Source organism: Octopus sinensis, linkage group LG8, assembly GCF_006345805.1.
Source record: "Octopus sinensis linkage group LG8, ASM634580v1, whole genome shotgun sequence".
NCBI lineage: Eukaryota > Metazoa > Mollusca > Cephalopoda > Octopoda > Octopodidae > Octopus > Octopus sinensis.
In genome coordinates this window covers 26,335,870-26,350,917 of record NC_043004.1, presented here as the reverse complement: position 1 = coordinate 26,350,917, position 15,048 = coordinate 26,335,870, and the positions used below count along the sequence as shown (strand labels likewise).

At 36.8% G+C, this 15,048-nt stretch overlaps 1 protein-coding gene across 2 annotated transcripts in view; it reads left to right on the top strand.

Moving 5' to 3' along the window:
* Positions 1-15,048, top strand: part of LOC115214965 (COP9 signalosome complex subunit 2) — a 40,782-nt gene that overhangs the window by 6,267 nt on the left and 19,467 nt on the right. For both annotated transcript variants that reach the window (XM_036505299.1, XM_029784061.2), the window contains exons 2-3: positions 13,645-13,758; positions 14,506-14,586. In XM_036505299.1, coding sequence (XP_036361192.1) covers positions 13,645-13,758; positions 14,506-14,586 — 195 coding nt within the window. The remainder of the gene's footprint in view (positions 1-13,644; positions 13,759-14,505; positions 14,587-15,048) is intronic.

The following is a 15,048-nucleotide window of genomic DNA, read 5'->3' as shown; positions in this document are numbered from 1 at the left end:
GATGATAATAATAATAATGGAAATTCTTAGTCAATGAGGACAAGAAAAAATTACATATAAAGGACATTTATTTGTATTTCATAAGTTTAGTAAGAGTGATAACAATATAAAATTTTGTTGTTGTGATCAAGGTTCTAGATGCAATGCAAGGATTCATATGAAGTTTGGTGCAGTTATCAAGGAAGGAAATGCACATCACCATAATTCATGTGCAGTTAATATAAAAGCGGCTAAAGTGCACACAACCTTGAAACGTCATGCCGAAGACACTATTGAAAAGCCAAGTGCAGTAATAAGTGAAGTATTAACAAATGCCTCTCGGGTGACACTTGGATCATTGCCAGATGCTTCAGCCATGAGGAAAACTATAAAACACAAAAGGAGAGCCTTAAGTACCCCACCTCTGTGTCCTGTAGATCTTCAAGGCTTAGAGCTGCCACACCAGTACAAAATTTACATTTCTGAGGAAGGAAGAGAAGAAAATTTCCTGATCGGCTATAGTGGCCCCAGACTCTATAGAATTTTGCTTTTTGGGAGAGAAAGTTGGCTGCAGCATTTACATTCTTCAAGATTATTTTCACAAGTTTACATTCATTCTTGCAAAGAAATTCGATGGTCTTGTGGTGGCCTATTCTCTTTTGCCAAACAAGCAGTGATTAACTTATGCAAAGATGTTTGAAATGCTCAAAGATGCTGAGCCAACACTAAACCCAACATTTATTATTTGCGATTTCGAACATGCAGCCTTTAAAGCCATGAAGGAAGCTTTTTCAGAATTTGAAATAAAAGGATATTTTTTCCATTTAGCACAAAATATGCACAAAAAGATAGCTGCCATGAGTTACAATTCTATGTACAACAACAATGGTACCTTTACACTAAAAGCCAAGATGATATTAAGTTTAGCATTTGTTCCTTTTCCACATATTGATATGTATATTGACGCCCTCTCTGCGGATATACCTGAAGAACTTGCAGCACTGCTGAATTTGTTCGAAGATACCTATATTGGAAGACCAAATCTACGTGGAAATAGAAGACCCTCACCCTTCCTCCATGAAATGTGGAATGTTTGCAAGAGGACGTTGCTCGGGGAAGACTGGACAAATAACCATACTGAAGCAGCAAATAGAAGAATCCAAATAGAGCTGGGAATGGAGCTCCCCACAATATAGAGATTCATAAATGGGCTACATACGGTGCAAAGAAACAAATGTATTTTTTGAGTAACTGATTGGAAGTCATCTCCTTCCTCCTAAACTGAAGAAGTATATGAAGATAGATGATAGAATTCTGCATATTGTTTCATCTTTTTCAGAATGATCTCCCACAGAATATTTTAAGGGAATTTCATACAACTTTCAATAAATTTCTCATTTAAATTTTAGCCTTGTATTAAAAATATATAATTTCTCAATTACTTTTATTTGAATTTTAAAATTTATGTCATGTATTAAACTAACCTTTTATAAATACCTGATAATGTTATAAAGCGAATAAATTATTTTTTAATCAATTTTCCTGGCATTGAGTCGGCAGTGTTAAGTTGTCCTGCACACTTCCCCTTTGATCAATGTAAGACCACCTGCTTTTATGTGTTATAACTAGTTCTTTGATGTTGCTCTCCATGTCTTAGGTCCATGTGGCCAATAAAAGAAATCATTATTATTAGGCAATGTTAGCACATTGGATGAAATGCTTAGTAACAGTTCTTCTTGTTTTTTACATTGAGTTTGAATTCCAACAAGGTTAACTTTCCCTTTCGTCATTTTAGAGCCATTGATATAACTACCATTTAAACACTAGTTTCAGTGTAATTGACACTCACCCTTCCTCAAAATTTCAGGCCTTGTATCTATTGCAGAAAAAGTTATTATTATTCCTCTGTAGTCTTGTGCCAGAAGATTTTTTTTCAGCCTTCATGAGAAGCCTGGTGTATGTACTAGCAAGGTAATCTTAAAGTACTTTTATGGTACAGGTTTTAGTTCCTCAGAATGCTCTCTATGTATATGTGAAGAAGGCCAGTACTGTTGACTTTGAAATGATTGATTGATAAATGTTTTGAAGTTTGTTACAGACACTGTAGGCTAGTCCCTTCTGTGTAAAGAAGTCTTTCTTACTGTCAGCAACATACAACTCCAGCTATTTCAAGTTACTAACCACATGAGTTGTGTGCCATCATTAGAACGGATTAACAGATAGCTTTCATCTTGATTGATGGTCATGTATTCAGTCTTCTTTGCATTGATAAACAGTCTGACATATCCTGCAGTATTGTCAGGGGTTGCTAACAAATCTTGTGCATTGCACAGTTGATGAACTGTGAGGGCAAGATCATCAACATAGTAAGGTTGGGGAGAAACAAGTTATGCTGGTATCTTGTTTACTTTTGCTTAATGGTGAGGCTTTGCTTAGATGGAGTCGAGACTTTCCACTACAATCACAAAGCTAAAAAGAGCTAGGGTGTTTCCTTGCAGGTTTCCTGCTATTGTTGGCAATTTTACAAAACCCCTTATATTTCATTATATCATCTCTTCAAAATGTTTAGCCTTTTGGGTAATGGATTGGTCAAATCATTAAAGTACTTGCCACTAGAGTCCATTTAATAAACTAATTTCTCACCATGTTCTCACTTCAAATCTTATTAAAGTCAACTTTTCATCTTTTTTTTTGTGGTGGTGGAGGGGGACATTCAAGTACTAGGGTTGATGTAATCAACTAACGTCCTCCTCCACAATCTTACTAGTGTGTTACGCCTAAAATACAATTCTTGTTCCTCAAGATTAACTTTTCACTCCAGCTTTTTGGGGAATATAAAATGAATAACTTTTGTATTATCAATTGATTGTGTCACATTCCTACACTGCTGGTTGCATAGTTGACTATGTTACACTTTTGCTATACCTATTGTGCAGTTGCTTTTTTTTATTGCCCATCTATAAATATAACCAGGAGATCAACATCAACCACTGACAATGTTTAGATATTAGTATGTAGTCAATGTCAACCATTGTCTATATGTACAAGTGGGTGCTGAAAAGTTCCTTTCTTTGGATGAAAGAAAATACAGGCGGATCACTTATGATTTTATTCAGTATATTCCCCTCTCAGATTCACGCACACACTGCAGTGGCCCTTCAATTTTTCTAAGCCCTATAAAAAGAACTTAAAAGGTTGAGCTGCCAGCTAGACCTCTGTAGCAGCAATCACTTTCAAATTCAAGTGAAATTTCATTCCCTTCACATGTTTCTTCAGTTGTAGAAAGAGATGATACATAGAGGGGGCCTAGTCAGGAGAGTAAGGTGGCTGTTGTACCAATTCGAAGCCAAATGTACATATTTTCTGTAGAGTTTCAGGTGCTGTGTGTGCTCAGTTTTTCATAGCATTTCTGCTTCAAAGCTTCGTGCAGTTCATCCAGCAGAGACATACATTCTGTATTGATGGTGTGATGCTATGGAAGGTATTTTATGAGGAGTACTCTGTCTTTGTCCCAGAATACTGAAGCCAGAATCTTTCCAGCTGAGTTCTGGGTCTGAAATTTCTTGGGATGTGGTGAACCACTGTGGCACCACTCCATTGGTTGCTGTTTGGTCTGGGTGTCATAATGAGGAAGCCAAGTTTCATCCATGGTGACTAAATGAGCCATGAAATCAGCCTTTTCCACTGCAAACTGGTCCAAAATCACTTTTGATATTGTCACTCTGTGCTTAGGCATTTTGGCACCCATTTTATGGAAAGCTTTTTCATATCCAGATTGTTGTGGATGATGTGGCCAACTCTTTTATGAGAAATCCTCAGTCCCAGCTATGAGTTGAAATCCAGCAGTCCTCAAGAATCAGGACATGGTTGCAGAAGTTGGCTGTCCTGACCAGAGTTCATCTGTGACCTCAAAATAACCAGTCCAAAACTTTGATACCCAGATTTTCACTGTGGAGTGAGATGGGCAGCCATCCTTCAAAACTTCCTTAATTTTACCATAGATTTCCTCCAATCCTTTGACTTGCAAAAAGAGGAATTTCGTGCTTGCCCATGATTCAATTTCATCAAAATCCACAGTAGGAGCTGCCTTTATGTGTTAAATCTGCAAAACAGAAAAAGATATATAGTATACCATCATGATTTTTTTCCATATCTCCTCCTAAGTAGTTGTCCTGCCTCTTCTGTAAAGGTAACAGCTCTACCCTTTTGCGATACCCTTAAAGCCAGAAATTTACAGCAGCCACTCATGTATATATATCAGTGGCAAAGGGTGACTTGGAAACCAGGGCATGCTGGCCAATCGCCAAGGCGGAGACTGCGGTAGTGAGACCTTACTCTCCCCCTCACCAAAAGCTATTCACTCCCTTCCTCCATCTGTGAATGTGACAGGAACTAATTTTAAGGTAAAAAAATGCACTTCTACCAACAGGCTATGCTTTGGGCCTGATACTCCTCTCCACTGGATTTGATGTTCTACTATTAACAATACTTTGGTGATGGGCCTGCCATGATGGCCGTTATTAGTTCAAGAGAATTCTGAGAAAATAATAGAATCTACAAATAATGAGCTATTAAATTTTTTTTTTTTTGGCAAATTTGTTGCTCACTTTGGTGTAAAATGTATCAGCACTATGCTCTGCCTTCATCTTCAAAAGTTCTTTTAGTCATAGAAATGAAGACCAAATTGCACAATGTCTCTTCACTTTGAGAACACTTCAAATAATTATTTACTTGCTTTAATAAAGAAAGTGATTTGTCACAGGAAGCAGTTTAATGCTAGAAATCAGCTCTCTTGGAATTTGAAGAGAATACAACTCGGCTCTTGCCAAACATATTAAGGACAAAGTTTCAACAAGATTTGGCAGTTTCACATCTTGAAGATAACTAATTGCTGAGCAATCAATCCTAGTCTCTCTATCAGTGAGGATTTGATAATTTATGCATATATTCATGTTTAGCCTTCCCTTAAATAAATCTGATGTTGAATATTTAACAGTTTTTCTTTTGTTAGTAATATATGTTGCAAGCCTAATCTTACATCACAATTAATACATCAATTACACCTACGGCGATAATATCAACTGATTGTTCTTTTTGAAGTACTCAACCTCATGAGTACACCTTGAAATTTCAAGCAAACTTTTAGAGGAATCGAAAACATCTGAGTCATTCAATATGGTTTCAAAAACCACAAAAAAATTTAAACTGAAAATCTTCTAGGATTGCAGTGAATCCTCTTGCCTGAGCTAATTCTGAAGCATTCCAGTCATCTACATTTTCTAATATGTTTGAAAATACTCCAGAAAACATAGTAATTTTGTTGGACAAAATGGATACTTGTTGAGAGGAATAATTCCGACATGTCTCAGGTAATTTTGGAAATCAACCTTTCAATGATTTCATCCAGTAGGACTATTCAAGCCATTGACTTTGAGAAAAAAATTGAAACTCCTTTTAAAGATTGGAAGAAAATTTGACATCCATGAATACTTGAAGCTGATTGAGAGAGTACCAGATTAAGTGAATGTGCATAACAATGTGCAAATATAACATTCACACCAAAAATTTTTTTTATTCTTGTTTGCACTCTGTTTAAATGCCCAGATGGAGTAACCATGGTAATTTATGATGGAGTAACTATGATAAATTTGTGTGACCAATTTTTGGCCACAGTTGAATTCAATAAGAAATTTTCGAACTTCTGTCTTTATTGACATCAGTGTATCCCAAAAGCCTTTCTTGAGGCTTTTCCTTTTCATCATACCATTATCCATTCACACGTTTCTCACCCACCACATCTCTATTCTCACTGACATACTGCTTTGCAATCCAGAACACCTCACATCTCTGATCCTTACGCTGTAGAACATTGGCAAATCTCTTACCATCTGTTATTCCTTTTGCTATGTAAACATGTTGCCTAGAGTCCCTTTTTGCTACCCGTTATAATTCTCTGCCTCCCCCATTTTTCCAGTCTTTCCAAGCCTGTCTCTTTGCTTTTATGGTGCTGTCCACCTCCATGTCACCCTTGGCCTACCTGAGACTTTGCACCAGCCACAGATTTGGTCAGTGGCACTCAGTAAATTGTCCCACAGGAACTTCCAGTTGTCCTCTAAGCTATATGTCCCTTCATCCTCCTCTCTATCATCAGAGGCTTCCAGTAGAACGTCTCTAAATTTTTGTTGGTTTGCTGGCTCTTTGAGCTTCCCTCAATCATGCCAGTCATTGGAAATTATATGTTATAGTTGTTGCTGTCAAGTAAATTGTTAGGAGTGCCCATTGTCTTTACTTGTTCTATATGTTTCTAAATAATAGGCATACCCATGTGCTAGGCCAAAATTGAGTTCACGTTCAAAGAGAAAAGATTATCTGACCAAGAATTATGAGACAACTTCATATTCCTGGAAGACGAATTTAGATACTGACACAGAAGACAAGGGCAGCAAAGGTATTGGGACAGCATTTTCATCTATTCCTCTATGCTAGCCTGGGTGGCCGGTGACTGTAAGATGAGAATGCCATTGCTGGAAATTCTAATAGAATCAACGTTCACTGAGTTACCTCCATGTTGCCTACTCATGAAATTCTAGAGCCTTCATTTTAATGTGGGTGGGATAAGGTTGTTGGAGGAATTATTTTTGTAGTTAGATTTTTCTAACTAGACAAAGTGAAGTAGAACTTGTTTTATATCAGAGAAACTGGAGCAGTCTAAGTTGTATTCCTTATTCAAACATGCAGAACAATGTAAAGTTTGAACTCATAACCATGTGATCAGTAGTCTAGCATTTTAATCTCCTGATCATTGTGCTTCTATCCATTGACAAAGAACAGTTGCACTTTTCTTCAAACTGCATACCATGAAAAACAGAGAGAAGAAACCAAGGTTTCATATCAGTCCATTTGACTGGGGCATGATATATCTAGATCTGTGACATTTAGTTGTTTGTCTGATTCTCTGTGTACCTTAGAGTTGCTAGATCAAGATGAGAAGTAGTTAAACAACAGCATCCAATATCAACTAAAATATATCACTATTAATTTACTTTGGATTACTTTTATATATTTATTTTTTTTTTTTTTTGCCGAACATATTGTCAAGAAGGGTTATTCTAAGGGGTAGCCTTAGAATAAAAAGTAACATTACTTCACCAAGTAATAAAAAGTAACATTACTTCAGCAAGTGCCATAAAATATCAGAAATAACATCAGTCACCTGCCACATTATTCACTTAAATTTTGTGTTCACATTTAGAAAAGTATAATGGTGCCAACAAAACATTTTTGCCTGCTGTATAATGAGATATACATTTCCTGCATCATTCTCTTCAATTGTTAAAGAATAAATTCATGTTGATTGATCTTTCTAGTCATCATCATCATCATCATTGTAACATTTATTGTGATGGTGATGAAATAAACGTAGTAGATAACAACTACTAGTAGAAGTTGGCGGCTACAATTAACTGGTTTCACTCACTGGACTAACTGTCAAAGATTTTAGTTCGCTAGACTTATCCCAGTACTTCTTATTACTTTCTGATATATATATATATATATTTTCTGTTGATCTTTGTTGAAATTAAGTTATAGGATATAAAGGGACATAATTTATATACCAGTAGTTTTTGACTAGTACATGCACACACAGACACACACACACATACATGTGTGCGCGCGCACACTCACACACACAAACCTGTCTATATATGATGGACTTCAGAAAAGTTTCTTTAACAAATTCTACTGTATGATGTAAGTCTTCCCAGGGCTATAGTAGAGGTTTGTCTTAGGTGCCATGGAATTGGATTGATCTTGCATGGTTGCGAAACTAATTCTTAACTGCATATACATTTCTGCACCAGTTAAGTTCATTTTCCATTCTGAGTTCAAATCCCCCTGGGCCTTTCCTTAGGATTTATGTCCTTGTGCCTGAATTATTATTCAGCCCCAAACTGACAGAATTGATACCCACTGGTCAAAATGCTTAGTGGCATTTCATTTGCCTTTATATTCTGAGTTCAAATTCCACTGGGGTCAATGTAATTGACAAGCCCCTACCTCCAAAATTTCAGGCTTTGTACCAAGTCATGGAAACTTGGAGCTCCATAATATTTGAAAGTTTTATAAATTGTTTTGGCTGAGTAAAGCCCATTCAATCATTCATTTTATGATAACATTTTTGTTGACATTGTTTGGATCACAGTGGTAACATTTCTGTTCAATTACACTCCTTTTGTAGATGTTACTCTGATATTCATTTTGCATTTCTTATGAAAACAAAGATTTAGAAATTTTTCTAATTTTAGAAATTGGGAAGAAAATACTTGTAGACTAATAGATGTAAGTGGTAAAGGAATTTAACAAATTAAGTAAATATAATGATCAGGAAATTGAAATACAGAAGATGTGGCATCTTAAAGTGAGAACTGTTCCTGTTATTGCAGGTGCCCTTGGTATGATAAGAAAGGGATATCAGAAACATATAGATAATATCCTAAGATTGGGCTGGCGGATTTCTAAGATATAGCCCCCAGATCATCACAGATCCTCCTCTATGTTTAACAGTTGGAAGAAGAAGTCTGGGTCAATTCAGAAATTTTTACAATTTTCAAAATAATAATAACCAGTGGTGAACAATGTTCTGTCAGCTCAGTTTTATATACCAGTGTAGCCATGACAACTGAACATAATGTCAATGGCAGGGAAATTGGAGCAGAAATGAATCTTTTGTGTCTAAGTAATAGAATTTCATCTTAATTCTGTGGTGACAGCAACACCTTCAAAAATACCATCAGCAACAGTAACAACAACAACAATAATAATAATAACAGCAGCAGAAACAAAAATAAGAGCAGCAACATCAAGAATGAAGTCAACATCAATCACTAGTAATAACAAAAACAGTATGCAAAGCAATAGTAACAGCATAAAAAAAAGCACCACAACAACTCTATCCTTTTCAAGGGCAGTAAACCAGTGGAGAGTGCATTCCGTGGAAGATCTGAGAGGTAAGACCCAGTGCAAAAATGATATTGTGAAGCCAGGAGTTATATCACTTAGTGAAGAGGTAAAAAAGAGCTCTGAATAACAAACAATTATCTATAAGTGCATGTCTTACAAGGAGACTTAAATTTCCTATTCTGGAAGAAAATGAAAAATGCTTTCAAGATGTGTTGCCCTTAGTGATACACTTATATAGAGGGAAACTGTATGGATCAGTAGATGCCATATGCATCTGCAACCAGAAAGAGACCTTTATAATGATTCTCCATCATCAATATAATGTAAGAGGTTGACTAAAATTGTAGTCAAGAACCTGCCTGCTCATCAAGATCCAGCAAGTTTTAGCCATTCGAAGAGTATGGAGGAAATTGTGGAAGTGAAGTCTACTCACCATCTCAACAGGACTGGGATTCTTATGGAATTCCAAGTACTGGTTGCTCCAGAAGAAGTCACTTACATGCCCAATTTTTTGTGTTTTGGGGAATGAGCTGATGCCAAGTGTTAACAGAAGGCTGGAAACCTAAATGTTTCGTGTATGGGAATTCAAACCATCTCAAAGCTTTCTGTCCCACAGTGGAGAAAGCATAACACCCTCCATCATTACTGTAAACTTCACCAAAATAATCTCTTCCTCATACAATTGGTGAAAGCACTAAAACAAAGACAGTACAAAAGGCCTTATCAGGAGATGAAGGTCTTGAAATTATCTCAAAAGGCTTTTGTCAGAGTTAAAAGGAAGAATCAAACACACATAAGTAGTCATCGCCCCAAATTGAAGATATTAAGACATGATGGTAAAACTGAAAGTCTGCCACAAAACATCAACACCATCAGCACAAGAAGAAAACCAACTTTTACAAAACTTCCACAATCACAAGTAATAAAACGTCATGAAAACAAGCACCCAAGCAACAACATGACCAACAGTTACAAACTCATGTACATACTTCCCATATCAACTTCACTGTTGTTCAGATTAACAACAATTTAATTGATTGAGGAAGTAATTAACAAAAATATTCTGACAAGTGGGGAAGGTTTTTCTGAAAATATCCTCAGACAGAATGCTGTTATAAACCCACCGCCCAAAGTTTACGAGAGAAACATCCCCCACTCCCTCTCTACCAAAAAGAAGGCTGTTTCAACAGCCATCCATGAAGACCATTTTCTTTTCTCTCACTAGAAAGCTGTGTAACTGTTCAGGGTCTGGGTTTGGTTTGGAAACAGGGTCACTCAACATAGAGATTAGCAGAAGCCGGCAAACCTGCTCAAGAACTTCTATCTGTCTCACAGGTATCAACTAGGTTTTCCTGATGTGCCAGTGTGGACATGGAGCAACCACAGCAGGTCTTCCAGATTGTATCTAGTTGGAGTATTTGGTCAGTAGATAAGGATAGTGTAGGATGTCCACAGTTCAAACTGGTTGGTTACACAGACCACAAATTTGTGATCTACCCTATTGATTTAGATAGGACTCATATACAGCAACTTGGTTACTGGAAGTTGAACATGTCCTTACTAGCAAGCAAGGACTACAGAGACTGGATTACTGAACTAGCTAAGCAACAGCCATCAAGAACTGGTGGTTGGTTACCCTGAAGAGTAGAATCGATAGTGTTTTGCAAACTAGAGGGAGAACTAGTTAGCAATGGAGAAGAGGAGATTAGTAAAGTCATCACGACTGACATACAAGCAGCGCGAATGACCCTTAGCCATTTCTTTGAAGCAAAACATGAAAGCTGTAAATAAATCTGTCTGGCGGGCCCAAACAGTGGAGACACAATGTGGCAATAAAACTATGATCAGGTCTTTGACAGACCAGGATGGGTGTATGCTACTTGGTTCCAGACGTGTACAGCTTCCCAGCAGCATTTTGCATGACTTTAAGGAAGGCAATGGTAACAGCCTTTAATTTGTAACTGGATAGCCTACTGTGGCTCTCAGCAGTGGATGCAAGATTCTCTGGAAAGCCAATAACAAGGTGGTCATGAAGCTCTGAAGTAATTTTTGGAGCTGTACTTTTGTGATCCTTTCTAACAATTCGTGTAAGAGTCTGACTGTCCCTATCTGATTCCCTACCTGGTTTTCTCAAAGGCTGTCATTACTTTTGAGACAGTACTTCTTGATACACCAAACATTTTGGCTGTTTTTGTTACACTAGCGCCTGCCATATGAGCACCAACAATTTGACCTCTTTGAAAGTCTGATAGATCTGTCAGTTTAATGAATTTTAATTACCTTTTTCTAATGAATATAAGGGTCAGGAAATTGAAATACAAAAAACTAAAATTTAGCGAAACATATTAAGTGACACTAATAATAAATCAAAAAGCATAAAAATAAGCAAGCTTTTGATGGTTTTATAGATATTTCAAAATTATGATGCTAGGTGTTTCCATTATTTTGTCCAACCGCTGTACATATTGACATTTCCAATCAGTTAAGATCAGAACCCATGAGAGCTACTGCCTGGTTTTACATCAGGGCATTTATGATTGTTATCATTTTATATATGTTCAACAGATTAGACTGTTGGAAAAGAAAAGTTCCTAACATCAGGCTACAGCAAGTAACCTCAGATGCCAAGAACTCTCCTAAGTATTGTAACTGTCCCGATTAACACTGTTTTCTGGAACTGTACTAAATAGGGTTTTATGCCTATTTTTCTCGATCCATCTGTTCAAATCTTTAGGGATAGTTCTTAATGCACTTATAACTACAGGGATACACTTTACCTGCACTTTCCATAGTCTCTGTAATTGGTTAGGTCTTAGTACTTTGCTATTTTCTCTGTACCTCTCATATTTTTCATCATTTGGGACTGTCAATTATCTGACACTTTCTATTCTCCTTATCTACAGTTACAAAATCAGCCCTTCTAGCTTCTATTACTCTGTCCATCTGAATGTTAAAGTCACACATCTCATATTTCTTACTTTCTAGTACATGCTCATGTTCATATCATTTTTCAGTATGGCCAAAATCCTAACTTTCTGCATAACTTCCAGTGGATTACTCTCCCTAGGTTGTTATGCCTTTTCTTGTATCCTTTCTGTGCCAGCATACTACATTCACTTACTATATGAGTACCACTTTCCTCCTTTGATTTGCATAATCTACATTGGCTTTTGTCCAACTAATCTTTAATGCTTGATCCTGTGCTTCTAACAAACTTTCTATCTCCCTTTTTAGCCTTCCTTTCTGCAATCATAACCATGTCTCATTACTATTTGCTGCAATTATCTTTGGGAATCTACCATGCAAAGCCTTCTCTTGCCAGTCAGATAACTTCTGGGGCGGGGGGGGGGTCTGATTTTTTCTGATTTTTAACTTCATTTGGTTTTTGGTTTCCCTGTTCTGCTGTGACTCTAGCAGCTATTAATAAACTTTTTTCACTACTACCTACATAGGAGTCTATCTCTACTCTAGCCGACTCCATGCAGTCTTCTACTGATATTAACCCTCTTTCGCCTTCCTTTCTATGTAGGTATAATCTTGCTACCCCTGCCCTTGGGCAAAGTACTCCATTTATATTGAATTCCTTCCTAATTCTTCTCTTTAGCTTTGCTAATTCAGATTTGGTCCAATCTACAAAAGCTGCTGAGTATCTAAGTAATGATACAGCCCAAGTATTTACAGCCATCACTAGATACGGACCATTATGCTTTGACTTCATTAGCTTCTTCACCCTTCCGATGTACTCCTTCTCAATTTTTGTTTTCATTTCTATAGTTAGTACTCCGTCAGATTCTAATGCTCCTAAATGCTTATAACTCTCCTCCTCATTATCATTGTCATCATTGCATAGTATTGATATAAAATACTGATTTTTTTTTAATTGTTTTTTTTTTCTTCTTGATATTAATTGCCAAGCCTTAATAAAAGGTCTTTGACAGAAAATATATTTCTAAGGATATATACTGTTCAAAGGAGGGATAAAGTTGACACACTAACATATCTGTTTTGATGTCCATCCATTCCTGATAGTATGATAGCTTTTGTGGATTGACTTTCATGCTTCAATGATAACTGGCATAATTTTCACTGCTCATGATCAGAGCTGCTCATATTGTCAGCCACTAAGGGACATGCTTAAGGGCTTAAGGCCAAGCAAGCTTGTGGTATTGAGCAGAATATTTGTTTAGCCCATCTTTTGCCCAAAGACAAGACATCTACATAATACTTCCACCCAGTTAAGATCAGAGGCTATGAGAGCTACTGCCTGGTACTGCATCAGGGCATTGTTGTTGTCGTCATCGTCACCGCTGTTCTTCATCATCATCTTCATCTTTTTTTTCTGATCTTTTTAATAATATCCAGTTTATTAACTTTTATCGTCTTGTTGGTCTGTACGGGGAAGTCCCATAGAATCGACATATTTTCTCCCTCAGTCACAGCTTCAAGATGGTGTTTATACCATTTGTCAGCGTTTTTGATTTTAGAATGCCGACATATTGTCCAGTGTAAATACTGGCTGACCCTGTCATGTCTTGCTTTATATTCTACAGGTGCTAAGACTCTACACCCTGAGATAAGGTGGTCTATAATTTCATTATTATTATTATTATTATTGTTGTTGTTGTCGTTGTTGTTGTTGTTGTCGTCGTCGTCGTTGTCATCATCATCATCATTTATTATTTATTATTATTATTATTATTATAGGAATATTCTGAAGAGAGTAACTCAGAACCTGATGTTGATCTTGAGAACCAATATTATAATTCTAAAGCCTTAAAAGAAGATGATCCTCGAAAAGCTCTGGAGAATTTCCACATGGTAAGAGACTTTTTTTTAGGCAGCCTTTTATATTTTTTCCCACACTTCAGTTATAACTTTTGTGTTGAATTTGCTTTTCACTTGAGAGACACACAGACAAAGGTGAATTGAATACTTAAGCTAGTGCAAGAAAACTTAAAATTCTACCCATCTAACTTTATTTTATTGAAGTTTTATTACCTTCTGGTGTTAGCTTCAATGAGACCAAGTCTCCTTTACACAGCTATTCTCGTCCATATGCATCACATTGTCATACTAACACTTTGTCGAACATGCACATTGACATTGCACATCCAGAGAAGCATATTGGCTTCATTTCTTTCAAGCCTATGCGTGTCCTCAGCTGTCACAACTCATGTTTCACTGCCATGTAGCATAGCTGTTCATACACAAGCATCATATAATTTGCCTTTCACTCTGAGAGAGAGGTCTTTCCTTTGTTGCCAGCAGAGGTAGGAGCTCTCTGAACTTTGCCCTAATCTTATTCTCACACTTATGCTCTTAGAGCATCCATCTCTGCTACTAACTTGTTTACTTATCTAACAGAAGCTATCTATTGCCTCCAGCTTGCTCCCCTGGCAGTCGAAGTTTATTTTCTGCCCATTTTCAGCACTTATTGCACCTATGCATCTTCCACATACAAAAGCTCTTTTCCCTGTTAGCCTTCCTCTGATATTGCAGCAACTTATCTAACCAAAATCCTTTTAAGGGATGTTTGTCTAATTTTCATATTTTTCATTTCTTCAGGTCCTTGAATTGGAAGGAAAAGATAAAGGAGAATGGGGCTTCAAGGCCTTAAAACAGATGATTAAAATCAATTTCAAATTGGTAAGGACATCATTAAACCACTGTCGTGTGATGTTTATCTGCAGTTTTTTCTTATTTCTCTCTCTGTTATCTTCAGATGATCCCTTACATGTCTCTGGTGATGTAGAAAGATGTATATCACTCTTCTTGTCACTTCAGTTGAGATGCTTTATTCATTTTCAAAGACTACTCAGTATATTTGTTCACTTTTTTTTTCATTTTTAATTTGGAAGGATGATGTTTGAAGTACATTTGTCTGCTATTTCGAACGACTGTATGGCCTTCAACCAGATGAAGTTTGATATACCCAATATTATAAATATATGGTTCACACTTGTTAAATTAACTACTTATGTATCATTAGTCGCATCATGGTTGACTTTGGGGCGAGCTGGCAGAAACGTTAGCATGCCGGGCGAAATGCTTAGCATTATTTCGTCTGCGTTACGTTGTGAGTTTGAATTCCGCCGAGGTCGACTTTGC